At 41.9% G+C, this 26,407-nt stretch overlaps 1 protein-coding gene across 4 annotated transcripts in view; it reads left to right on the plus strand.

Moving 5' to 3' along the window:
* Nr3c1 (nuclear receptor subfamily 3 group C member 1) overlaps positions 1 to 26,407 on the plus strand; it is a 125,157-nt gene that overhangs the window by 76,697 nt on the left and 22,053 nt on the right. For 3 of the 4 annotated variants that reach the window (XR_007208673.1, XM_048331453.1, XM_048331452.1), the window contains exons 3-6: positions 17,015 to 17,181; positions 21,456 to 21,572; positions 24,838 to 25,113; positions 25,759 to 25,903. Coding sequence is in view for 3 of the 4 variants with exons in the window: in XM_048331453.1 (XP_048187410.1) it covers positions 17,015 to 17,181; positions 21,456 to 21,572; positions 24,838 to 25,113; positions 25,759 to 25,903 (705 nt within the window). In the remaining variant the exon portion in view is untranslated. The remainder of the gene's footprint in view (positions 1 to 17,014; positions 17,182 to 21,455; positions 21,573 to 24,837; positions 25,114 to 25,758; positions 25,904 to 26,407) is intronic. The other variant, XM_048331454.1, reaches the window with a different exon arrangement.

Raw genomic sequence — 26,407 nt, forward strand, 5'->3', positions numbered from 1 at the left:
CTCTTCCGTCACTCTCTCAGAGATCCAGTCGTCTAAAAATATAAAATTTCCCAACTTTTTTCCTTCTGTGAAACACCGGCTGGCTCGTTGTGTTATTCATGGTGTTTTGGCCGTGTCTGTCCTGGATTCCTGTTTCAGGTCTGAGAGGCCAATTTGTCATTTTTTGAACATGGCGTCAGTGGAACCGCTTAGGTGACTCAACAGTTGCATCACCCTGGACACACATCAAGTGGCTCTGAGCCAAGACACGATGTGATGAAAGGCGATTCCTCCCTCTCTCCCTCTCCTCTGTGATAAAGTGCTAGCTCGCAGAGCTAACATTTCAGTTCAAAATTAAAATCGGGGTGGGGGGGGGCATTTGCAGATGTTATATATAGGTTAAGAGTTCTGTGTTCATCTGCAGCAGCAAAACAGGACTACTTTACATGAAGTCTTTGATGTCATTTCAGCTTACTGGTTATATATATATATATATATATATATATATATATATATATATATATATATATATTTAAAAAACAAAAATCAGGGCCAAAGGATATGACATATACATTCTGTTAGAACAGTGTCGGCAGTAAGAAGCTCCCTGCTGCCATGGGAGTTTGGAACCGTGTGTCCACAGGTCCCTGGAAAATTATTGGTGGATGTAGTTGTCTGTATGTTTGTCATTTTTCTATTAGTTCTCTGGTTGCTGAGTGGCTGACATTTGCTTTCAGCTGTTCTTCTTAAAGTCCTTTGATGGTAGCCATTCACGACTAATTTTTTAAATGCTCAAGTGAGGACCCCAGACATTTAAGAAGACCCCTGATTCTACATTAACAGATTCAGTCACGTCTTTGGCAAGAGGAAGTTTAAGTTGGTTTGCTTTCCTTTAACATTCCATTTTTCTCTCAGTTTTCATCCTTTGTTTGGAGCTATAACTTGTTTAAGACCTTGCAGGCTTTTGACGAAACCAAATAATGTCACGTTATTTGAGCCACTTAGAAATATAACAACTTAGCAAACGTCTGAAAGAATTCTGTGTACGTTCGTAGAACTGGTTCAGTTTTATTGGCTGTGCTACCTGCATTACTTATATTTGATTCCTGGTGCTCAAAAGTATTTGGTATCATTCTCCAGGTGGCAATTAGCCCTTCCTTCCCCAAGATGGAAAGCTGGAAGTGCAGGCTCATGGTTTGTTAATGTCTATACACACCCAGCTTCTGCGGGAGTTATAATTGATGGTGTATTGATTTATAGGCTAATTTGGGGAGATGAGGCAGGCAGGAATGGGGAGTGTTCCAATCCAGAAATATTTGTATAGCCCTCCATGTGTTAGTAGTACATGAATTTCTTTCATCCTTAGCTCTTTCCCTATACAGCTGTTTCATATCTTTTGTTCCCAGTTCAATATCTGTGTTTTTCCATACTCACCAATGGAATTCATTTTTAATATCATTTTTAATGTGTTTTGCAATGTAGAAGAGAGTTTTTCTTCTTATATTGTCCCTGTGACCATGCAGAATATATTAATTCTAAATTTATTTTAGCCATTATTTTGTAAATACCTTTTTTTGGTGGGGGGGCTGGTTGCTGGTAGCTCATGCTTGTAATCCTAGCTACTTAGGAGGCTGAGATCTGAGGATCGCAATTCAAGGCCAGCATGGGCAGTAAAGTCTGTAAGACTCTTATCTCCAATTAACCACCAGAAAACCAGAAGTAGTGCTGCAGATCAAAGTGGTAGAGTGCTAGCCCTTAAGCAAAAGATCTCAAGTACACTGCCCAGGTCTTGAGTTCAAGCCCCATCATCGACCACAAGCAACAACAACAAAAATACCTTTTCCCCTGCCATTTCCATTGTTTTCTCCTTGAGGAACTCCATTTATGTCACACCTCTTGATACCATCTCTTAAGTCCCTGTTATACTGGGATCTGAATATAATTTTTCTTCAGTATCAACCCCCCTCCTTTTTTTTTTTTTTTTTTTTTTTGGCAGTCACAGGGCTTGAACTCTGGGCATAAGCATTGTCCTTGAGCTCCTCAGCTCAAGGCTAGCGCTCTACCTCTTGAGCCACAGCGCCACTTCCAGTTTTCTGGTGGTTAATTGGAGATAAGAATCTCACATTCTAAGAGAAGGCAAGTGCACACAACAAAAAGAAAGCGAATCATCAGAACTGGAACAGAAGAGATAACAAAGTGGTTATTGGCTGCATTTTCCTATTTCTTTCTTTCTGAAGTTTTAAAAATGGACTATGAAACAAATGGTTGTATACATTAGAATAATTAGAAAACGAGTACAGGTACTTTGCACTACACTCAGGGCAAGAAACTCTAGCACCTCCAGTGTGTGACTTTTCAGAATTATAGTCTCGTTTTGCTCCTCCTCCCAGAAATAACTGTTCTACTAACAACACATATCACCACTAACTTCTTTTTCTTTCCATCTGTGTACATTCTTAAGCCATGTATCTTATTTTATATACTCATGAATTTCATAGTTGAATATTTGTAAATGGAGCTATTGGAATAGACTCATGCGTTTCTTGGTGTCTTCTTTCATTGAGTAACATTGAGTAATTCATCCATTTTCATATAATTTCAGTCTTTTCACTGCTTTGTGGACTTACATCCTCAGATATATGGATGCTTTTATGTCTGTTCCATTAAGTACTTTCTACTTGTAGATTAGTATGAAAAATATGCAGTCAACCTTCTTGTGCATTAATTTCTTGACAGGTATTTCTTCTTGGATATATGTCCAGTAATGGAGCTGTTAGGTTTAAGGCTATTTCAGCATTGTCTTTATTGGATAATTCAGTAATTCCAAACTATCTCAGTGATTATGCCCTTTAAACTCAGATTTTATTTTTTTTTTTGGCGCTACTTGTATTTAAACTCAGGGCCTCCAATTGCTTGACTTGCTTAGCCATTTGGCACCTCTTGAACCATGCCTCCAGCTCCTCTTTTGCTGGTTATCTTGCAGATGGAGTCTCATAGATGTTTCTGTCCAGGCTGTCTTCAAACTTCAGTCCTCGAGATCTCAGACTTCTGAGTAGGTAGATTTGCAACAGCGAGCCGCCGTCATCTAACTTGAACTCAGATGCTTGTTAGTATCAGATGTTTGGAGTTTTAGCAGTCTGTTGGGTGTGTGATGGAATTTCGTTGTGGCTTACATCTGCCTATCTCTGATGTTTCGAATGATCTGAGTAAGTCTTAAGGTGTTTTTGAGTTCCTATTTTGTACCCTATTTGCAGAAGGGGTTTTCTTTTGATGGAGGAATCCTTATTCCTAGTGGAGGTTCTGTCTTTATCATGAAACCCAAATTTTCCTAAATCTGTAAGTATTTAGCATGAATGGCTAGAGCGGTTTCTCCTAAATTTGGCCTAATTCTTTACATTTTGTCCGTTTGTGTGCTTTGATGGGAATTGTTAGGATGTATGTTTTATGCAGAATTACCGTTTGTTCGGTTGGAACCCTACACCTGGTTTACTGTCCCTATAAAGAGACATCTCTGTGTTCTTATCCTTTGAGTCAGTCTTTGTGATTTTGACCACCTGCCTTGGCTGCTCTTTGGGACTTTTGCTGTGTTTATTCGATTGCTTCTTAGCTTTTCCTATTGGCGACTTAGTGGACCTTGCCCTTATCATTCTGTTTTCTACCCCATAAACATAAACTGTTACTATTATTTTCTCTCGTTGCCTTTAAAGTCTTAAACGTCTAAGAATCTAACCAAATTTCATTTCTCTAGGTTCTGGGGGGAGCTGGAATCAATGCATGAGTTCATTTTACAAAGAACTGTCATTTTATTTTCAAGCTTCCACACCTTTCAAAAGTAATAGGTGCAAAAGTGGGTGCAATAAGTATCACAGGTAACACAATCAGACTTAATAGATTATAAAATCTGATTTTAATATTAGGCTTATAGGCATGTCTTCAATGTGTGAAATATTAGAATAGTTAATATCTAAAACATACTTTGTAAGGCAAAGAAGAAGAAAGGAAAATAGATATCTTTTATCCACTGATGGTTCACCACCCTTGTTTCTCTTGGCAGATAGGGGCAATGCAAGTGCCCATGGTTTGCCTACTTTTCTAGAATGGGGAAGAAAAGCAATATAACAATACATGTGCAATGCCAGCACTTGAAAAGAAGACCCTGTGTCAAGGGAAAAATGGACCATTATAGTACGTGTGAAAACTCCTGAAGTGGTCCATTGTCTTTTCTCCTTCTTGTAGGATTTCAGCTTAAATTCAACCAAGAGTATGTGCAGAAAAAGCTGTGTACAATAGTAATTATCCATAATAGTAAAAACAAAAGCAAAGAACGGCCAGTGATAGGAGAATGGTGATGTTACATCTGAATCATTTCCAACCATTGAAGAACAAGGTAATAAAAGGTCTGTTGACTGGAAGTTTTCTCAAAATGTTAAGTAAGCAAATGTCAAAAGTGAGGTACTGCCTGCCATCTATAGTGTTATCTCCAAAATAAATAAGGCAAACTTCTTGAAAGTTGAAGGCTATGTATTGAAGTATTTGATAGCGACAAAGGAGAAAAAGAAAACAAAAAGCAAAATAACAGAAAGCTCCTGTGCTTTTTGCCTTGTTATGGAAGTTTATTGTTATGGGGAGGGCAAGGAGAAGCCCAGAAATGGCGGAACAAAGCGTGAACAAATGCACACTAGGCACTGTGTTAAAAATACAATTTGTGGAGGGGGGTCGAGAGGGAGAAAATGAGGGAAGAGATGACACTGTTCAAAAAGAAATGTACTCGTGACCTGACTTAGGGAACTGTCACACCTCTGCACATCACCTGTGCAATATCAACTTTAAAAAAGTGTGTGATCCTTTTCTCTGATCAAGTATGATGGCTTTAATTTCTAACGAACTTTCTGATGTCTTACAAATATTCACACCAAATTATTTCTGTAACTTACGGATTTCAATATAGCTTACTGTGGCAAAGCATTATTTCAAGTTGTGTATTTCTAAATGGACTTAAAAGCAGTCTTGGAGTCGGTTATGAGTTAGACTTTAAGGATACAGTAATTAGAATCTGAGTTGTATGGAGTTTACTTGTTTTTTTATCTTCCCCAAGAGTAGAAAATTGCGTAACAGTGAGAATTGCTTTGGCATATGCCATTCTGCAGTACGTGACGCTAAGAACAAGGGAAGCAAATCAGGTTCTGTAACCCAAAAATTGAGTCAGCCAGTGGATCTAGCTATCTGCAGCTCTTTGTTTTCACTGGTCCTCATTCTCTTAGGTTTAGGGGTGTGTGTGTGTGTGTGTGTGTGTGTGTGTGTGTGTGTGTGTATACACATGCACACACATGTACGCACGCACACCCCAGTCCTGGGGCTTGAACTCAGGACCTAGGTGCTGTCCCTAAGGATTTTTGCTCAAGGCTAATGCTCTACCCCTTGAGTCACAATTCCACTTCCAGCTTTAAGGTGGACAGATCTCAACCCCTTGAGTAACTAGGTTTGCAGACATGAGCCACCGGCTCCTTGCTAGGGTTTTCCTCTCTGTTTAAAATTCTTTTCAGTTCTCTCAGCACTGAGATAAATGCCGAAGTTTCAAACAGGGTTGTTTCTTAGATACCATTCATATCTTGTCCCCTGTATGGGGATCAGGAAAGAACATTTCCTCCTTGGGGTGATTAGGAAAACTCGCTAAACTTAGTCCCACGGTAATTTTAAAGAAGTTACTTGTGCTCTTACTACTTTCTGTATTATTCTTAAGGTCCTGACATTATGGTCTGGGATTCTTACAAATGGGGATGAATAATCAAAAAGGAAACAATTAACCAGACACTGGCACTGTCATAAAATAATCCCCGCACAGCTAAACTCAGGCACTGCTGTCTACCAAACAGGTAGCAGTCCACATGGCGGTGTTGGGTTTATTGCTCAAAACAACGGTCAGTTTCAGTATTAAAGATAATGTAGAAGAAACACTTCGCAGCAGTGCTGAGTGCTTAGTGTTTAGCCTAGGGTTTTCAGCTAATCCTGCTATGTTAATAACTTGTCCTTAAAAGCATTATTGGTAGTTCAGTTTGGGCAGGTCCTAGATGTTTTCTATTCTGTGTTTAAACTACGGTCTTAGAGACTGTAGTGCTTCGCTTCGTTGGTTCAACAATTTCAGAACGTGTTGTTTGGGGAAGGGTGTGTCGGCCTGGGCCCTATCCCTGGGCTTCTTTTTCGTTCGGAGCGAATACTCTCCCACTTGAGCCACAGCGCCACTCCTGGCTTTTCGGTGAGTAATTGGAGATGAGAGTCTCAAGGACGTTCCTGCCCAAGCTGGCTTAGCACTGTGACCCACGCATCGCAGCCTCCTGAGTAGCCAGGATGACAGGCCTGAGCCACCTCTCGCCTGATTTCTCTGTTAAAGGCTTAAAAATTACCCTGTGTCTGTTGAGTTGTGACACTGAGGAGTGCATCTGCAGGAGCTTTCCTTTCTAGGCATTGGAGCCGTTGGCAGCAGTGCCCCGTCTGCCAGAGATAGTGTAGGTACAACCATAGAAGGTGATACAAGAACATCATCAATAATAGAAACTACACATACACATAGGACGTTGAAAGTAGTTACAACTGTGATATATCACTTGTTTCCATAACATGGGGTTCATTTCACTTAGCATCATCTTATGTGTTCCTAAGGGTATAGCTATTGGGCCTTGTGACGCTCTGCTATGACTTGCCTAAACCTGTGCTAATTATTCCCAATAAGGGAGGCCATAGAGTCCATGTTTCTTTGGGTCTGGCTCACTTCACTTAGTATAACTTTTTCCAAGTCCTTCCATTTCCTTACAAATGGAACAATGTCATTCTTTCTGATAGAGGCATAAAATTCCATTGTGTAAATGTACCACATTTTCCTGATCCATTCATCTATGGAGGGGCATCTGGGTTGGTTCCAGCTTCTCGCTATGACAAATTGTGCTGCACTATTGATATTCTCACCAGCAATACGGAATTTCCCCTACATCCTTACCAGCATTTGTTGTTGGTGTTCTCCTTGCTGACAGCCATTCTGATGGGTGCGATAGGATCTCAGTATTATTTATATATTTTATTTATTCTTTGAATTTCTTTTAAGAACTGTCTGTTCAGTTGGGTTTCTTTTGGTGTTTTTTTTTTTAGTTCTTTTTATGTTCTAGTGTTTCCCCTATGTTTCCTATAATAGCATCAGAGTTTCAAGTCTTACATTAAACTCTTTGAACCATTTCGCGTTAGGTTTTATATAAAGTGAGAAATATGAAAGATCTAGCTTTATGTAGATATTCCATTTCCAGTTTCATTTGTTAAAGAGACTGTCTTTCCTACAACACATATTTTTTGAATGTTTGTTGAGACTGGGTATCAGTAACTGTAGGTTTATTTTGGATCCTTCCTCTATTGTGTTCTATTGATCTGTATCACACACTCTAAAAATATATAGTCAACCCTTCTGGAGACTACAAGAGCAACCAATAAATGCTTGTTAACAAAAATGTTCATTTGATGGTCACTATTATTTGGGTATCATTTCCCCTTCATTTCTGTGAAACAGAGAATTCCCTGTAATTACTATCATTATAATATTCTAATTGACTCTACCGTTGTAAGTGTATCCGTAGATGAAGAGTTTGTTGTAGGTATATGCTTGAAACAAAATAGCAATGGACTTGTAGGTGTATCCGTAGATGAAGAGCGATGGACTTGGGAACTTGAATTCAAATCTAGACTTCATCTCTTACTAGAATATTATATAGGGTCCAGGAATAGTAATCTAACAGATTGTCAAATGATTTTAAGGCATCTGTTTGTACTTTTTGATCTGCTCTAACAACCCTTATTTGGGCAAAATAAATCTTCCTTGGAAAATTACAATAGTGAACATGTATAATTTGAAACTTTTTGCTTCATGTTAGTGATACATCAAAATAAAAAGCTACAAGGTGGGAAGCCCTGTTCCTTAAAGGGAAGACCTGGATTACTCCGTTTTGACATTTCATCGTAGGAAGAGTAGAACATTGGCTACCACTGTTGTTTCTTGGTATCAGAAGAACCAAATGCTTGGTGTTAGGGACTAATAAGGGACATGATAGGGCATAGTTAGGAAAGTCCTCCTCTCTAAGTCTGTTTTCTTACTTATGGGTATTGCCCATAGGACTGTGGAGAGGATTAAATGAAATAATGCATCATGAACTTGAATAGTAGTTGCTCCTAGTACTTTCAAGAGAGGATTAAATGAAGTAATGCATCATGAACTTGAATAGTAGTAGCTCCTAGTACTTTCAAGGTGATACCTGTAATTCTGATTTCATAAGTTGCTTCAAGTTTTAAATATAAAATAAAATAGCATGTAACCGAACTCTGTAGGAGACACTGGTGATAGGAAGAAGGCCACACAATAGGTCTGACCCTAGAAGAAGCTGTCAGCAGCGATGCGCACACACCGGCAACGCATGGCACTCTGCGGCATTGTTTAAGAGCGTCTAGATGCTGTCGTAGATCACAAATGCCATGGCGGGCGTGTCAGGCTAAAAGACAACAAGATCTTAGCAAACATTGCCAGGAGGAGGGTGGTTCACGGCGGGCCTTTGTAATGATCATAGAATACAGGCTCCCTGAAGTGATAAACCAAAGGGTTTGGGGTAAGGGGGTAGGAGAACATAGGACTAGCGCAAGAAACCGATTTGTGAAGCACACTGCGCTTTTACGATAGGCACTGCAACAGCCCCTCAGATTTGCAATTAGACAAATGCTTTTAGTAGGGTGGAGTGCAATGGGAAAATAGGAAGGCAAGGCCAAGCGCACGCAGTATGAACTCTTGAATTGGTCGAGGCCGGGAGAGACAGGTGGTGGCCGTCAGAGTGGAGAGGAGAGACCGGTGTGGCAGCCCAGGTGGATAACCCCACGCGCGGCGGAGGTGGGCGCAGGAGGATCCTGAATGCTAAGGGAGTGTGGGCGAAGTTCGTGCCTATCTCAGAAACAACATACAAACAAAAAGGCTAGAGACATGGCTCAGAAGGTAAGATCACTTGCCTGGTATGTGCAAGGCTCTGGCTTCAATCCCTAGGAATACAACACACACTCCAACCACAAGAAAAAAAATAACCCCCCGACCTAGTGTTGCAGGGATAAGAAGGAGGATGTGATAAAGGGCTGGAAATGGGTAGAATCTGCGTTTGTGCGTGAGTTACTATGCACAGTATGCGTAATTCAAATCTCTTTGAAGAATTGAATGGCGTAGTTAGAACTAAGCTATCGTCATACCTCCAGTGCAAGTAAGTGGCATTTCTAAGATGCGTGAGGTGTATAGTTGAAGGAAGGTGGGAGTGGCACTGTATCTCCAGCATGGCTTGCGTTCCTTGAAGATGTCACAATCATCGTGGTGTATGTGCCCCACTGAGGATTATCCACAAGTGTTCAGAAAAGAAGCATCAAATAGAACAAAAGCAGGGCTTCGGTCTAGAAACCACCATTTTCCAAAAGCACTCTTGGTCTGTTCCTCTGCAGGTGTTGGCGATCAAACTTCCTCCTCCGTGACTAGAAACGATGCATAGTTTAGAAAAGCTATCTTATTATGCACTCAAGGTTAAAACCTCTCTCAATAAATGCAGGGAGAACTATTAGTGTTTCTTTTGCTTGCTAAAGGTAATGTCAAATGTGTTCTATGGAAACTATCTAACAGAAATATAGTGAAAGTCTTTCCCTAGAGTACATTTATATTTGATTTGAAAATTATTACATAGCTTCCAGTAATCCTTTAGCTAAAGATAAACAGGCAGTTACAAAATATAATCACTTGGTGTGTGCAGCTGAGTATTTACATTTTTCCTAATGAACAAAGATAAGAAGTGCAGGTGACTTTAATGTGTAAAAACTAGCTTTTAGTGCTGGCCCTAGAGGGAAAAAGGAAACTAAATTACTGAGTTGGGCTAATGCTATCATTGATAACTAGGCCTTCATCGTCTCTGGTCCTCAGCTCTGTTTTTGAGTCTCCTTGACTTGCCTTGAATCAAAAACTGTTTGAAAGTGTCTCACTAGAACCGTCGCTCCTTTGTTTCCTTCCCATGTTATTTATTGTCACCAATGGTTGTATAGAGGGCTTCAGTCTGGTATATTCCATATATGAGTTACAGTGTACTTTGATCACTTATCCTTCTTTTTTTTTTTTTTTTTTGGCCAGTCCTGGGCCTTGGACTCAGGGCCTGAGCACTGTCCCTGGCTTCTTCTTGCTCAAGGCTAGCACTCTGCCACTTGAGCCACAGCGCCGCTTCTGGCCATTTTCTGTATATGTGGTGCTGGGGAATCAAACCCAGGGCCTCATGTATATGAGGCAGGCACTCTTGCCACTAGGCCATATCCCCAGCCCCCACTTATCCTTCTGTTATATCCCTCTCTCCCTTCCCCCAAGCCAACCAATTTGAAAATGTTTCTGCCCCCTGTTGAGTTTTCCGTTTTCCTTCCACTGTATGTGGCTTCAAGGTTAACGGCAAAAGGTTCTGCATCTCAGCACTCCGGACGTCTGAAGCTGAGTAATTCTCTGTTGTGGGGGCTGCCAAGGGCACCAGCGACGTGTTCCCACTGTGACAACTCGAGGTGTCCCCGAGAACAGAACTGCTCCCTATCGACAAGTAGGGCCTTGTGATATCTGAACCAGCGAGCCAGTGAGAATATACCTATTCCATTTAGAGTTGTTAAAAATTAACCCAGTCATAACAGCTGTAGTTCCAAGACTTTTCCCATGTTAGTTAATACTTGTTTTCTGAGGTGATAATACTGGCTCTAGTTTTTCTTCAAATGGATTTCTTACATTAAAAATGATTAAATTCGCTTTTATAATAACCTTGTCGTGGAAAGGAAGCCAAACACGACATTGGGGTTTGTCATAGTATAGCCTCTCTGTCCTTAGGCTCTGGAGAAAAGCCTCAAATTTAGTAAACAACACCATATCCTTTGAGTAGAAACATGACTATCCCCATGAAAATAGGACAATTGAGAATGCAGAAAGGTTAAAAAGATCACCAGGTTACTACAGTGTGGTGATGAGGTTACGAATTTTAACTTTTGATTTAAATGAAAATTACCTTTAAATGACAGCATTTCTCAGTATGGTCCCTGGGCCCAAGAGAGTGAATGCCCTGTAAGTACTGTGTGGACAGTCCGTCCTTGAACTGTATTGGCATATGCACGCAGGCACCAACGCAAAGAGATCACAACTGCCAGGAGTTGGGGGGTTGCTTTTAAGTAATCTTTGTTTTCCCTGCAATGAGTTCTAACAAAGAGCAAGTCATTTCCCTTAATACATCCTTAGAGAAGCAAATATTACCAATAACCCACACATAAACATATTGGTTTGCTGTTAAATATAATTTTATAATGGCTTTTGTGTGTGCCAGTACTGGGGTTTAAACTCAGAGACTCGCACCCTTGCTTAGCTTTTTTTTTTAATAACTGGCACTCTTATCAGTTGAGTCATGTCTGAGTCTTTGCTGGTTAGAGATTAAGAGTTTCTCCAAATTTGTCTCTCTGGTTGGCTTCAAACCTTGAACCTCAGCTGCCTAAGTAGGTAGGATTTCCAAGTGTGAGCCGCTGGCACTTGGTGATATATATATAACCTTGAATACTTGAGTGCTAAAATGGAAAGAGGAATAAAATACTTAGACTGTACATAACATTTGGTGGTTGTCTCAAAGAAAGAATATTTAGGTTGTACTTGAATGAGAAACAGCTACCATGAGAAAGATGTTATGGTTTCTCAAAAATGACTAAAGCACATTTTTGTACTTTTAAGGAAAACAACTGATAGTATTTGTTACCAACTGACAGAATTCAGGTTTCAAATACAAATTCGAAATCTGTAAGACATTGTGAGTATTTAGAAGATCAGCAAAATTCAGTGAACAACCATTTTTCCAAATTACTAATGGCAGATACAGGTTAAGCATCCTTCCTCCCCAAAATATGAATCCTTCAAAACCCAATGCTTTTTTGAGCAGTGACGTGTGACACTCAGATTTCAGAGCATATCCGAAACTCTACCAAGACAATCTGAGATCCTTCCAGGCACCTGTATCTTGGATAAGGAATACTCAGCCTGTATTACAAAAGTATTCAAGTGCAAGATAGTTAAATGTAACAGAGTTAGAGTCTCGTTGCCATTGTATCAGGAAAGCTTATCTGTAATTACCTGAGCGTCAGCTTCTGAATGCCCATCAACCTTCCCTGTGCTCTCAGCAACGTTGGTTGTATAGCATTTCTCTTTGTTTGGGGTCCTCCAGAGAGGAGGAGTGAGGGGGAGTCAAAAGAGAGGATCTCGGGCTGGGGATATGGCCTAGTGGCAAGAGTGCTTGCCTCGTATACATGAGGCCCTGGGTTCAATTCCCCAGCACCACATATACAGAAAATGGCCAGAAGTGGCACTGTGGCTCAGGTGGCAGAGTGCTAGCCTTGAGCAAAAGGAAGCCAGGGACAGTGCTCAGGCCCTGAGTCCAAGCCCCAGGACTGGCAAAAAAAAAAAAAAAACAAAAAAACACCTCACCCCAGTTAGAATGGCCTATACTCTGAACTCAGGCAACAACAAATGCTGGAGGGGGTACGGGGAAAGAGGAACCCTTCTCCATTGTTGGTGGGAGTGCAAATTAGTACAACCACTTTGGAGAACAGTATGGAGGTTTCTCAAAAAGCTCAATATAGACCTACCCTATGACCCAGCCATACCACTCCTAGGCATCTATCCTGAACAACAGGTCCCAAGATATCAAAAAGACATTTGTACTTCCATGTTTATTGCAGCACAATTCACAATAGCCAAAATATGGAAACAACCCAGATGCCCCTCCACAGATGAATGGATCCAAAAAATATGGTACTTATACACAATGGAATACTACATAGCGATTAGGAATGGTGAAATATTGTTATTCGCAGGGAAATGGTCAAAACTCAAACAAATCATGTTGAGCGAGACAAGCCTAGAACACAGAAAACAAAGGGGCATGATCTCCCTGATATATGACTGTTAAGAAAGGGAGACGGAGAGACAGTAGAGACCAGGTCTGTGAAACCAAAAACTGCTTGTCAAATGGTATTTCCCACAGGATTGGGGCAGGGACGCAACAGTATGTAACTAAAACCAAACAACTACTCAACATATAAAGGTCAAAAATTGACCTCTCAGGGGAATACAATAGCTCAAAAGCTAGGTATGTACGTTCATATAAGACTACTGTCGACATATTGTCTAATATCGACATTACATTTAAAGCCCTAGGCAAATTTTCTTGGGCTTGGCCACGTGGCTACTGTATATGTTCTTGATACATTGTATATTGTATATATGTCTGCCTGACCTAGAGAAGGGAGAGAAAAACAGGGCATAAGATATCACAAGAAATGTACACACTGCCCTACTCAAAAAAAATTGTGTTCAATTAGTAAATAAATTTAAAAAAAAAAGAGAGGATCTCTAGGGACAAGGAAGAGACCTATCGACAAGCACTAAGTATGTGTGTAAAATGTGTGTGAAAATGGTGCAAATAGTAGATTGAACATGTTGAAGTCAGCCTGCCACTGTCACCCAGCTGTTACATACAATCCTTGGGCCAGGATTTGAACCTAGGTTTGTCTCTGCCTAAGACGAATGCCCTCCCAGTGGGACAGTGTCCTAGAGCAGCTGAAAGGAAGTCTGCCAGTCCTTCCCAGATTAAAAAGTTTCAAGGGTCATTGTCATTTCTGTAGTGAATTTCAGAGATGAAGCGGCTTTTGTGTCCACACAGCGCCTGGCATTCGGATGCAGGAAGCGGTTGCGGGATGAATGGGTGCAATTTACCTGCGCATTTGATGCTCTTCTTAAGTCTGTGGTTATGAGCCGGCCATGACCCTTCTTTCAATTACTTTAAAAACAGATATTAGTCGTTTCCCTCTTTCTCAACTCTCATGGAAGCTCCGGAACCTCCGGCATGACTCACGTTGAACACACTGGCTCTTCTGACTGGGAGTCAACATCATCCAAGTGTATTTTTTCCCTGTGGCTCTTCATTTAAGCGACAGTACCCTGGGCAGCATCAATTTCGAACGGGACCTCTCCGCATCTTCAGACTGTTCCGCAGACCTGGAAACTGCCCTGAGTACGCCCTAACTATTTCCCGTGACACCACGGAGACCAAAGCACTTTGCACTCCCATTCAAAGCGGGCAAAGTATGCTGTTGTTTGGGTGTGCTTTGAATTTCTACCATGGCTTCTCACTAAAAGATGGCAATGGCTAGCGAGATCTTGAGTTCTAACCTAATCTTGTTGTACCCTAGTCTTTCTAACAGTATCCTAGCAAGTGACATTGACAATTGAATACCGCTTCGTATTCGTGGTGTTCGGTATAGACTATCACAGTCCTCCTGTTTGTATGACAAAAGCTGACTTTTTTTCCACTGATGTCTGTGGTCCACCTGGTAGCTCTCCATGCACTCGGGTCTTATCCGACACAGCCCAGATGAATGCCGGGAGGGATGCCAAGAGCCTGACTTACGCCCCAGATTCGCAGTCGCTACTCTTTTTATTCATTTCGTTTTAACTTTCCCACTTGCCATCTGCACCTTACACTTGAGTGGGCTGAACACATTTTGCATATATTCTAATTTGTGTATGAAAATCTGGGGAGTAATAGCCTAGGTTTGAGGGCTTCGTACTTGCCTACTAGTTACATAGTGCTTATTCATGAAATGTCTCCCTGAGGGAGAAGAGCGGATGTATACCGAGTGCCTGTTTAAAGGTAGGAATTCGGTACTAGACTTCTTCTTCTGTATTCTGTAGTCAACCCAGGGACACTGTCCTCCCCAGCACCAATGGAGAAACTCAGGCTGAGTCTACTGGATACCTACCCAAGGCCATGCAAGCTGTTCAGTGGTATGGCTCAGATCTGAAACACGTCAGTTTAACCACAAGTAGGCTCCTAGTCAGCCACCTGCATCTGCCTGTCTGACTTCACCTAGCAGTGGTGACATCCTTTGAACAGGGTTGTTGAGAGGATAAATGAGATCGTACGCGTTTGTGTGAATTTGTGCCACACCTTTAATCTGGGCCACTCGGGAGGCTGAGATGTAAGGATTGCGGTTTGAAGCCAGACTGGGCAGGAAAGTCTAAGACTCTTATCTGCAGTTAATCACCAAAAAGCCAGAAGTGGAGCTGTGGCCCAAGTGCTAGAGCATTCGCCTTAAGCAAAAGAAACTCAGAGACAGAGCCCGGGCCCTGAGTTCAAGCCCCAGGACGCACAAAAAATATACAAATTTATTTTAAAATGCATGCATGTACATATTAAATAAAATCAAGGAAACATTCAGAAGCACGATTATGAAGCCTTAAACAATGCACTCACTTTCCGTAATCTACACATGCAAGCAACCGGTCCCTAAAAATAGATGTCAGGTGAAAGGGATTGTCTGAGCAGGGCTAGGAGTATCTTCAAGACAGAAGCGGAGGACATGGTTGCTTCCTGAACACATCGCTGCTCTCTTCAGCCGCTCCAGGACCTTCCTACTTCTTTGTCAAACTCTGGCACAGAGCAGCGCCTGTCAGTTACAAGTTTCTGTTAATCAGGGTCCTTTCAGGTTATTCTCTGGCAGGCCTTGAATATGCAGCCGGTCTGCTCCCAAACCTAGCAAGGAATCAATTGTGATATGAAAATATGCAGAAATTCTTCTCAACAGTGTTCAGAGAACCAATGAAACCCCGGGGCCTATTCCTAGAACTGGGATGCAGGAAATGCTGTCCTATTTATTAAACCCTTCTCCATGAGCAGGAGAGCTCACAAGGTAGAGGGAGCTGTCTTGGAGGGGAGAATTTAAAGGAAAGTTGCTATATATACATATGTTCAAGTCTGCTTGAGAACATATAAAGAGGTAAGCAGAAGGCTAGGAATTCTTTTTAGCTCCATAATACAATTTTGGTTCTAAAGTTAGTGTACGAGATAAAATTCCTTAGGAAGAAACAACATTAAAAACCAGTGTTTAGGGCTGGGAATGTGGCCTAGTGGCAAGAGCGCTTACCTCGTATACATGAAGCCCTGGGTTCGATTCCCTAGCACCACATATATAGAAAACGGCCAGAAGTGGCGCTGTGGCTCAAGTGGTAGAGTGCTAGCCTTGAGCAAAAAGAAGCCAGGGACAGTGCTCAGGCCCTGAGTTCAAGGCCCAGGACTGGCCAAAAGAAAAAAAAAAAAGAAAAGAAAACCAGTGTTTATCACTTAATACAAAAAAATCATTAATTTGTTATTTATTTCTATGGCTTTATTGAAATACATTTATAAATAAATGTAGTAAAATATTAAGATTTGGTGTTTATAGGTAAAGAGTATTCAGCCATTGTATTTCTTTTGATCTTCCCAAGAGTTTGAAATTTCTTCAAGAAAAAAATTCAAACACCACTAGACCTAAACTCATTGTAGTAATAAGTTTGCAGAACAAAAATGAGACGTGTTAAGAACGGCAGGTTTGCATTTTCACCTTTTTCTCTGAGGTATTTTCGTTGAGAAGGAATCAAGACGCTCCTCAGGTTTGAAAGCCTGTGATGTTTCTGCATTAATCTTTTCTAAGTCATGAGAGACTGGGATGACATTGACAGTAGACACAGGACTGAACTCTAAGGTGGTAAACAAGACAAAGTACTTCCTTACTCTAGTAGAGAATACGAATAAAATTTTAATAAGACTTGATTAACTGATTCCTTCAGCAGTTAAAGGGGTAAAAGGTACCTTTGTGGGCGATAAAATACCCTCTCTCAATCATAGTGATAATTACATGAGGTATCCATTTACCAAACGCATGTATTGTAAACTTAGTATAAAAGTAAAAACTAGGAAATTAAGATTTCAGGATTGCTAAATGAGCTATTACCATACCATTCTTTTGGGAAATATTTCATTTTTTTTTTAATCTTCAAATCGAGTATTTGAGTTCCTGCTAGTGCTTGAAGACAGTTCAGTGTGAAGATGCTGGTGTTGCATGAGAAGCTACTAGATGTTCTCTGACATTCCTGTTTCCCCTTCTCCTTTAGCCCTGGACTGAGACCAGACGTAAGCTCGCCTCCTTCTAGCTCCTCCACGGCCACAGGCCCACCTCCCAAACTCTGCCTCGTGTGCTCCGACGAGGCCTCGGGATGTCACTACGGGGTCTTGACGTGCGGAAGCTGCAAAGTGTTCTTCAAGAGAGCGGTGGAAGGTAGTGTGTGTTTTGAAGAGTTTCCTGGGTCCTCCTTCTCGCAGTAGACCTTGAAATTTCCATTGCACGCAAAGCCCCCAGCCACAGTAGCCATGAGCACGTCGACCCTTGGTCTCCCGTGGGGAAGGGGGCGGCTTTAAAATGACACAAGCCCCACAAGAAGAGAACGGGGAAGTGTATACATTGAGCGGGGAGAATGTGGGTGAATCCGCACGGTAAGAACGTGCTGTCGCGGGAAGTCATTTTGGCATCGTGGGCCTTCACCTACTGCTCAGGGTAGGAGATCCTGGGCTTTCAGTCCTCATACTCGGGTCCATTCACAACAACAGACCCTTCCGGTCAGGCAAACAGGAGTAGGATGAATGGGATCCGCGTGGGGCAGAGGGCATGCCCCTTAACCCCTTAGCCACCCCAGGCCACCCTGCTGAGTCCTGATCCGTTCCCCGTGGGACACTGCAGTCTACTGAAGCTCTACATTGCCATGTGCAACACGACTTAATATAAACCTAACTCTGCTTATGGATTCAGACTGCTGACAGGGAGACAATAATAGCATTTTATCTCGGCCAGCGGATCATCTCAGGGGGAAAGAAAAAAAATAGGCACATAATTTAGGTATTTGCGAAACAGTTTGAAATCGGTTTGGCCTGAATGGATTACCTAAAGCTCTGATTATATTAATTTTTAAAGAAACTTAATAACCGTCATACCAAGTGATTCAGCATGATTTGGCTAGAGTCGTATTTGCATATCCTTGTATAACTCCTTGAGAGTTAGATGAGCCTTTTTATCATAAAATTACCTTACTGCTCCCTTGACCGCAAGGATGCAAGTTTGTGACAGCTCCTACCTACCAAGGAGAGTCGCAGGAAAGGCCGCCCTCCTGCAAGGCCTCTGGCGGTGTGGACACTGCTCAGTACCCTTCTCCACTTGATGCAGCACTTTCTTCATTGCTTGAGTATTACAACGCCGCCATAGCAAAATTGGGAAATTGATTTTTAAAGGTGAAATTCAGAATGGGGCGATGAAACCTTAAATTATCATGAAATGAAAAAACATTTTATTCACTTTTCACTTAGGGTTACACATTCAGGTTCCTAGAGGGTCAACTGTGGCACCCACAGTAACCACGTACAGTGCACTGGAGGTAGTGGGCAGGGCTGATGTTAGAGAGCACACGTATCCAATCTCAGAGCATGAAGCTGCAAGGCAGCCGGAACCACGCTAACATGGCCTCTCAAGTACGAGAAGACAGCAGGTCATGGTCTCAAAGCTTAATCACTGCTTTTTAGATAGCCTTTAATTGAAAATTAGATATACCGTTTCCAAATATTTCAGTAAAGTATCATAGTGAGATTACATTACTGACAAGAAAAGGTTGAAATATGGAAGACATGAATTAACTCACATTGTTCTAGTTCCTCCTCGGTGGATTTGAATGTATTCTGGGGCACTTCAGGTCTAAACTTCCGTGATCCTTTGATACTCTTGGAGCGCACACACATGCTTACTTTGCAACACCATTAACAATTATAAAGACACAGATAGTATAATTGGCCTCATATACTGTTTGCTCCATTTTCAATACCTGTTAGAAAGGCTACACTACCCCCCACCCCCAATTCAACTATTCTTAGGAAACCTGTAGATGTTTTACTGCCCGTGGAACCCAGAACCAAGGATATTTTGTATTGACTTTTTTTTCAGTCAATATTCTTGGTAGAGCATACAGGAGATAATCAAATTACGGGTGGTTTTTGCTTGTTCATATAAATACATAAAATTTTTATTACACTTGAGAAACCCATTTTCCATGAAAATAATTGTAACGTATGTGCATTAGTACTTATTGCTCATTAAAAAAATTACCCCTAAAATGAGCGGCTTAAAGCAACATTTATTATGTCATGCAGTTTGAGATCTAGGAATCTAGACGCACAGCTGCGTGGTCAAGACCCCTGTGAAGTTAGGTTCAGGCACTCAGTGGGCTACAGTCATTTACAGCCTGCGCTGGGGCTTGATGATTCGCATCAAGCCCTCTCACGTGGCTTTCAGCAGAAGCTTCTTTACCACATCCTTTACGTAGCCTTCTCTAAGGCTGCTTCAGTGTATGAGCTGCCTTCCTCCATAACAACTGTAGCAGAACACGTAACATACCATCACTTCTACCCTACTTTATTGATCAGAGGCCAATCCTGTCTTATCAGCAGAAAGAACTATTGAACACCAGGAGACAGGCCACTTTGGGCCTTCTTGAAATATTACATCTACCATAAATAGAAAACTAGAATTACTTGCTGAAGAAATATTTTAACCAGAATTGCTTGCTGAAAACATACGTATATATGCATATATATCCATATATTATATATATATGGTTAACTCTATATATGTGTGTATAACATACTATGTAAACAACATTAAGACGTTTCAGTTGTTTCGAATACTCCTCACTAACTCTTAGTAGTTAAAAAGGAAATTCGAAAGATTGACAGAAGAGGATACTGATCAAGATATGCTATATTCATAAATAGAAATGCTCAATTGAAACCCCTTTGTACAACTGTTTAGAACAATTGATATTTAAATGTACTGTGTCCTTTCTTAGAAAGGGACTTAAAACTTCAGTGGAAGGAAACATAGATGTCTCATCCTTTTGTTTAAAAAGATAGGCGGGAAGTGAATATTCATGGTACATGGTTGTACGCTGAGGAGTAGTGAACACTAGTGGAACCTGCTGGTTTAGGGATAAGGATCAACACACGTGCCAACTTCCTACTAATCATCTGAAAGGAGACGCAGCGTCCTTGGGCCTGTAGCAATGTACCTGCTGTGCTGAAGACACGGCCTGGGAGGAAAGAAAGGGAATTAGCATCATACAGACATCACGGTCTTTCAGTTGACTATAAATAAACCAATGGAAATTCTTATTTCTAGCAATGACTTAGGGATATTCTTACGGGATTAAACTTTTCTAGATGCCCCAACCATGGTCTGTTATCCCTCCTTTTGCTTGATGACGGATAGAATCTTTGGGGGCCAGTGCTACAGCAAGCTTACAAACACGGAAAGGAACCGTCACAGCTAGCATCAGGTCTTGGCACAGTAGAGAAAATCTGGAATGAAGCCTAACTGTACATCCTTACACAACTTCATGGCCATTCTCCACAAAGAATTAAACCTCATAGAGCTAACCATTTACCTGAAACCTAACATTTAAAGAGAGAAGCATGATTTATAAGGAAGAAATAATTTTTAACTGAAGTCTTAGGTTGTCCTAAAGAATCTTTTCGTAGCAATGAGACTAGATGTATGCAGTCTAGTAAATTGGTATTAAGAATTTCCTTTGAATATGTTTTATTCTTGAGAATTGTTTTTCAGTTGGGGTAAGGTACGTAGAATCTTAGTTATCTATTACATTCACATAGACCTGCTAGTCCTTTGGTAGTTTTCTTCAAAGACTATAGGAATGGATGGGAAGATGGCTTTTAGTCTCTCCCTTTTAAAAAGGCTTTTGCTGAAAAATGTTCCCAGAACTGAATTTTCAATACACTACTTAACACTGGATAATTAGACAGTCTTCAATTAAGATTCAAGGTCAAAAGTAGATCCAAACATTCTTACATCCTAAAAGCATGTGAACTAATGAGCCCTGTAAGATCTGTCTGTGGTGATTTATCAAATCTTTGGTTCCATCGCCATTTGCTGGCATTGCTGATCACTGAATATTATAGGTGACTGAGAATATTATAGATGATGACAGAGTATGTGTCACCAAAGTTCAAATGAGGTGATTTTATTTGCTTGCACCTCATGGCATGTTAAAGTCCTTTGAGCACTCCCATAGTATTTTTTAACTTTACTTTCTTAACTATGTAAAAACAGAATTTATCAAAAAAAGAACTTGCCTTTGGTGAGTAGTAACTAGACTCAGACACGAGGCAGATTGGTTGGGCCCCATCCTGTTTCCTGACACGAGGGCTAAGGACGTGGAGATGTTCAGTTGATAGAACTGTATTAAGTAATCGTATACCTATGACTTATGCACTTTATTAAACTGTTTTCAATTTGTGGAACACAATGAGAGACTCCTTTTAGCTTCTGAACTTGGTAATTAATGTCCGTGTAGGCAAACAAACTGTTACCTTAAGTAATTTTGGGACTTGGCTGTTACTTTCCCCCCCAAACAAAAACAAAGAGGCTCACCATAAAACATCCTGGGCGGTAACATTCCCAAAGTCCCATGGCATTTTAACACCGCCTTTTGTCTTACATAGGACAGCACAATTATCTTTGTGCTGGAAGAAACGACTGTATCATTGATAAAATTCGCAGGAAAAACTGCCCTGCCTGCCGCTATCGAAAATGTCTTCAGGCTGGAATGAACCTGGAAGGTAAGGTACTATCTGAAAGCAATTATCTCTGTATCATGTCCAAATTGTCATTTTACCTTTTTCCCCCGGTACTGGAATTTGTACTCTATGCCTTGGACTTTAAACAGGCCGGCACCCTACCACTGAACCATATCTCTACCCTTGTTTTTCGCTGGCTATGTGTAGGGGAAGGCTTCACTTCTTGCCCACACTTGATGCCTGGGTTGTGATCCACCTGCCTCAGGTTTCCTGTAGTTGCTGGGACCAGAGGCCCATGACACTGCATCCAATTTCCCTACAGAGATGGAGCCTCAGAGCATTTCTGCTCAGGCTGGTCCTGAGCTACAGTCCTCGAGAACGCAGCCTCTTAGACAGCTAGAATCACCTAAGATGTCCAAGAACCCAGCTGGGAATTTGACTTACTGGTTAATACGTTAAGTAAACCTGTGCAATCGTTTAGCCAGTTTGTACATGTGCTTAGCTAGCATAATTTTGTATTATTGCCCAATAAAGTATAGCGGCTTTTTTTTCCCCCCACCAGTTCTTATAACACCGAAATGAAATAACTTAAAAGTATCTTTTATCTCTTTTACTACTTTGTGCGGCTCAGTTGTTCCCTGGGGTTGGAAGTGTTCTTGTATCATAGGTATGTCATGTCCATTGTTCTGTCCCTTTAAAAATAAAAATAAAAACTTCTTAGCTAGACTCAGTAGCCCATACCTATGGTCCTAGCTACTCAGGAGGTAGAGATTAGGATCATGGTTTGAGTAAGATTCCATCTCAACAGAAAAAGCTGGAGGTGGTGACTTCCCAGCTACGTTTTAAGAAGCATAAGAAGGAGATTGTGGGGTCAGTCCAGCTGAGGAAAAATGCAAGATCCTATTTGAAAAATAGTGAAAGCCAGACAGTTTGAAACTGAACTGGTAGAGCACCTACTTAGCAAGTGCCAGGCCCTGAATTCCAGCCCCAGCACCACCAAGAAAACCGAGTAAAGCACCTTTTCCCTTGAAAAACACGTCTTATTATAGCTCTGCCAAAGGGGGGAAAAAAGAAAACTTGAAGCATCGGATGTGTTTTGTTCCATCTTTCAAGTCAAGAACAAATCCAAAACTAGTTATAAGTTGGAGTTTCTTGGCACTGTTTATATAACAAGTTGTATAACGAACACTTCCCTTACCATGAAAACTCAACTTTCCTCTAAAAGAGTTTAGAATGAAGTTCAATGCCCGTATTCAAGGAATTGACTGTGTCTAGATTGCATAACGATCATAAAACAGTATGTCATACCACAAAAGGAGTAATGCTGTATCAGGAGGGAAGGTCACCTGATTCTGTCCAGAAAGTCAAGAAAGGCATCTGCATCTTGTAAGAACCAGCATTGATTTTTTTTAATAGTCTAAAAGCTGAATAGGAATTAGTTGAAACAGTAAGGGAAGAGTGTATGAGGTGTAAAATGTAGACCAGTCTTGTGTTAAGGCCAGCTAAATGAGTGGTAGTGTAGATAAGAAAGAGGTGGAATCTGGGTGGCTCTCTTGGTAGGAAAGACTTTGGGGGCAACCTGTTATAAACTTTGAGCCAGTAATAAGTTATTAAAACCTAATTCCCAAACCATACACAGTTTTAACTATGACCAAGCTACTTCAACCTGACTGGGTTTCTGGCATATTTCTGTTTGGGAGTTGTCTGTTGTTATTTGGCTGGTTAGTTTGTTTTTTTAGAAAAACAGAAGCATAGCCCAGACCATCCTCAAACTCGGGGTCCTCCTATCTCAGCCTTGAAAGTGTTACGCAAGTGAGAAATTGGAATTTTCCTACATGTTGAAGTAATAATAAAGTGTGGTACTGAGTGTGTTGAGGGAACTGTTCGAATAAGCGTTTCACATATTTTGAATAATTGTCACAGTCACCCTTCCCTGTGAGGTGGAGACTAATATCCTGATTTCACACACAGAAAACTAAGCCTGGGGAGTAACTTGTACCCGACACCCAGCTATGAAAGCCAAACCAAGATCTAAGTCCAGCAAGCTGGTTTCAGATTTGTGCTTTCTACTTCTAAGCCAACCATTGTCTTCAACACACCATGGAAAACTAAGAACAACGAAGTCACATGACCCTATTTCTCTGTTGACATGTTGTCTAAAGATTCCTAAATTCCTCAATGCCCACAGAACATCTTCAGTGCCCTTTTTCCTCTAACACTCGATGATGTGATATAACCCCTACAAATTAAGTATTGTGACATGTAGAAATAGTTTTGTTTGCATCTATCACCGCAAAGATGGGTACATTTTTTGCCTTGAGGGCTCTCTCTGTATTCTCTTCAAGGGAATAATGTAGAGGGTTGGTCTGGTAGCTCACTACAATGATTCCAGCTACTCGACCAGTAAGAGAGTGGCTTACAGTCAGCCTGGGAAAAAGTTAGAGAGACCTCATCTCAACAAATTAACTTGGTGTGACTACTTGCGGTTATAAACACAACTGTGTGAGGGGAATTACAGTATGAGGCTGGCCACTGACAAGCAAATGAAGCAAGCATGAGATCTCGAGCTCAGACCCCAGTACTGCCAAGAGTAGTATGGAATCTATGTCACGCACACAAAATAGCCACCGTCTTATTTACACAATCATAATTCAGATCAACCCAGAGTCGTCGTTTCTGGTGTGCCCTGTTTTTAATTTGATTACGAGTGCAGTTTGTCCTGTACAACTTATGTGAGAATTTCAGAGTGAAAATGAGATTGACTAGGTTTCAGAAGTGATCTGCTGGGTAGTTTTAAGTGTTGTAAGACTTAATTAAGGTCGACCTTTAGCTTCATCATGAAGTCACTGGCTTGCTTGTAGCAAAGTATGTATGGGAATTGAGCTTCTGTTTTCAGGGACAAAAGGGTCTTCTATTGTGATGTCACTAGGGTCTTCTATTGTGATGTCACTAGGGTCTTCTATTGTGATGTCACTTCTGTTGTGATGTCACTAGGGTCTTCTGTTGTGATGTCACTAGGGTCTTCTATTGTGATGTCACTTCCATTGTGATGTCACTAGGGTCTTCTGTTGTGATGTCACTTCCATTGTGATGTCACTAGGGTCTTCTAGTGTGATGTCACTATCACAGCGGGTAAATGAAACGTCCCTCCTTTTGGGGAGATCAGTTTCAGAACTATTGAAAACGGTGGCAAATCGATGACTAACACCGCGGTATTGAGCTGACATCCGGATGACCAGCTACGTCGCTTCCTTCTACAGTTCATTCCTGTGTGATTTTTTTTTTTTATTTATTTCAATACTCACAGCTCGGAAAACAAAGAAAAAGATAAAGGGAATTCAGCAAGCCGCGGGCGGCGTCCCCGTGGACGCTTCTGAAAACCCCAACAAAACCATGGTCCCGGCCACGCTGCCGCAGCTCACGCCCACGCTGGTGTCCCTGCTGGAGGTCATCGAGCCCGAGGTGTTGTACGCGGGCTACGACAGCTCCATCCCCGACTCCACGTGGCGGATCATGACCACCCTCAACATGCTAGGCGGCCGCCAGGTGATCGCCGCCGTCAAGTGGGCGAAGGCCATCCCAGGTACGACGCCGGCCGCGGAGGAGGCCGCCATCACGACACGGCCGCGCCCGCCTCTGTCGGGGTTTTCACTGATAATCTAGGGGAGGAAGGGGATGTCTGACGTTCCATTTGGTTTCCGGTCATTTGTTTAAAATAAAAAAAGGGCTGAACGCCAGGCGTTATCGACTGCCGAGACGGAATAAAGCCAGACCGCGCGGGCTGTTTGTAGAGGACACGGGACACGCGGCGTGTGCATTTCTGTCTAGTTGTGAGCGTGGCTTTGAGCCCGGCTTTCCCTGCTGGAATTGTCGTGCAACGGGGCAAGGCTTAGGGCCAACCCCAGAGGGGAGAGGCCGCACAGAAGCCGGACAGGAACAAGCAGCCTTCCATCACCACGAGGGAAACAACGGGGAATGGCAGAGACGTTTTCTTTTTATTTAAAACTCACCGAGTTAAATTTAAGTTCAGTGTAGTGTGTGTTTACTCAAGCAGACCAGGGAGCAAACACGGGATACCTACTAAACCTCCCGCGGGCTGGGGTCTTGATGTGTCAGGTGACAGAACGAAGCCGCGTGCCCGTCGGGCCTCCCCCCCAAGGCTGATGGACCCCCTTGGCCCTCTGGGAGGCTCCTCGGGATTTACCCCGTGCCTTGCTCTCTTACCCAGGCTTCCGGAACTTGCACCTGGACGACCAAATGACTCTCCTGCAGTACTCCTGGATGTTCCTCATGGCCTTTGCCCTGGGCTGGAGGTCCTACAAACAGACCAGTGCGAACCTGCTCTGCTTTGCGCCTGATCTCATCATCGACGAGTAAGTAACGACTCATTTTCCCTCTTCTCATTCGTACGGTACATTTCATCAGCTGACGTTTCCCTCATGGACTCGATTTCTACCGTAAGAGCGCAGGATTGAATCCACCCTGAACGCTGTCTAGGACCTGTACAGACTGGAAGCAGCTGATTTTCAGTGCGTGGGACAGGTCAGGTGCAATAGAGAGCAAATAAATACGCCTGTGGCGTTATTCCTGTCCTGGAACTCTATTTTTAGCTAGGTATGGAGGCTTGTGCCTGTAATCCCAGTTACTCAGGAGGTAGAAGCTGGGAGGCCATCCTGGGAAAAAAGGCTTATTGCCACCCTTTCTCAAGCCAGGTGTGTACCCCGAAACTAGGTTATACATAGACAGAAGTGTAGAAAGATTGAGGTCTGAAGCTTGCTACCAAAAAAAACCCATGAGCCCTTATCCAAAAACTTAACTGAAGCAAAAGGGTTAGGGGCATGGCTCAAGTCGAGCACCTGCCTAGCGTGCGCAAGGCT

The sequence above is a fragment of the Perognathus longimembris genome, chromosome 22, assembly GCF_023159225.1.
Source record: "Perognathus longimembris pacificus isolate PPM17 chromosome 22, ASM2315922v1, whole genome shotgun sequence".
NCBI lineage: Eukaryota > Metazoa > Chordata > Mammalia > Rodentia > Heteromyidae > Perognathus > Perognathus longimembris.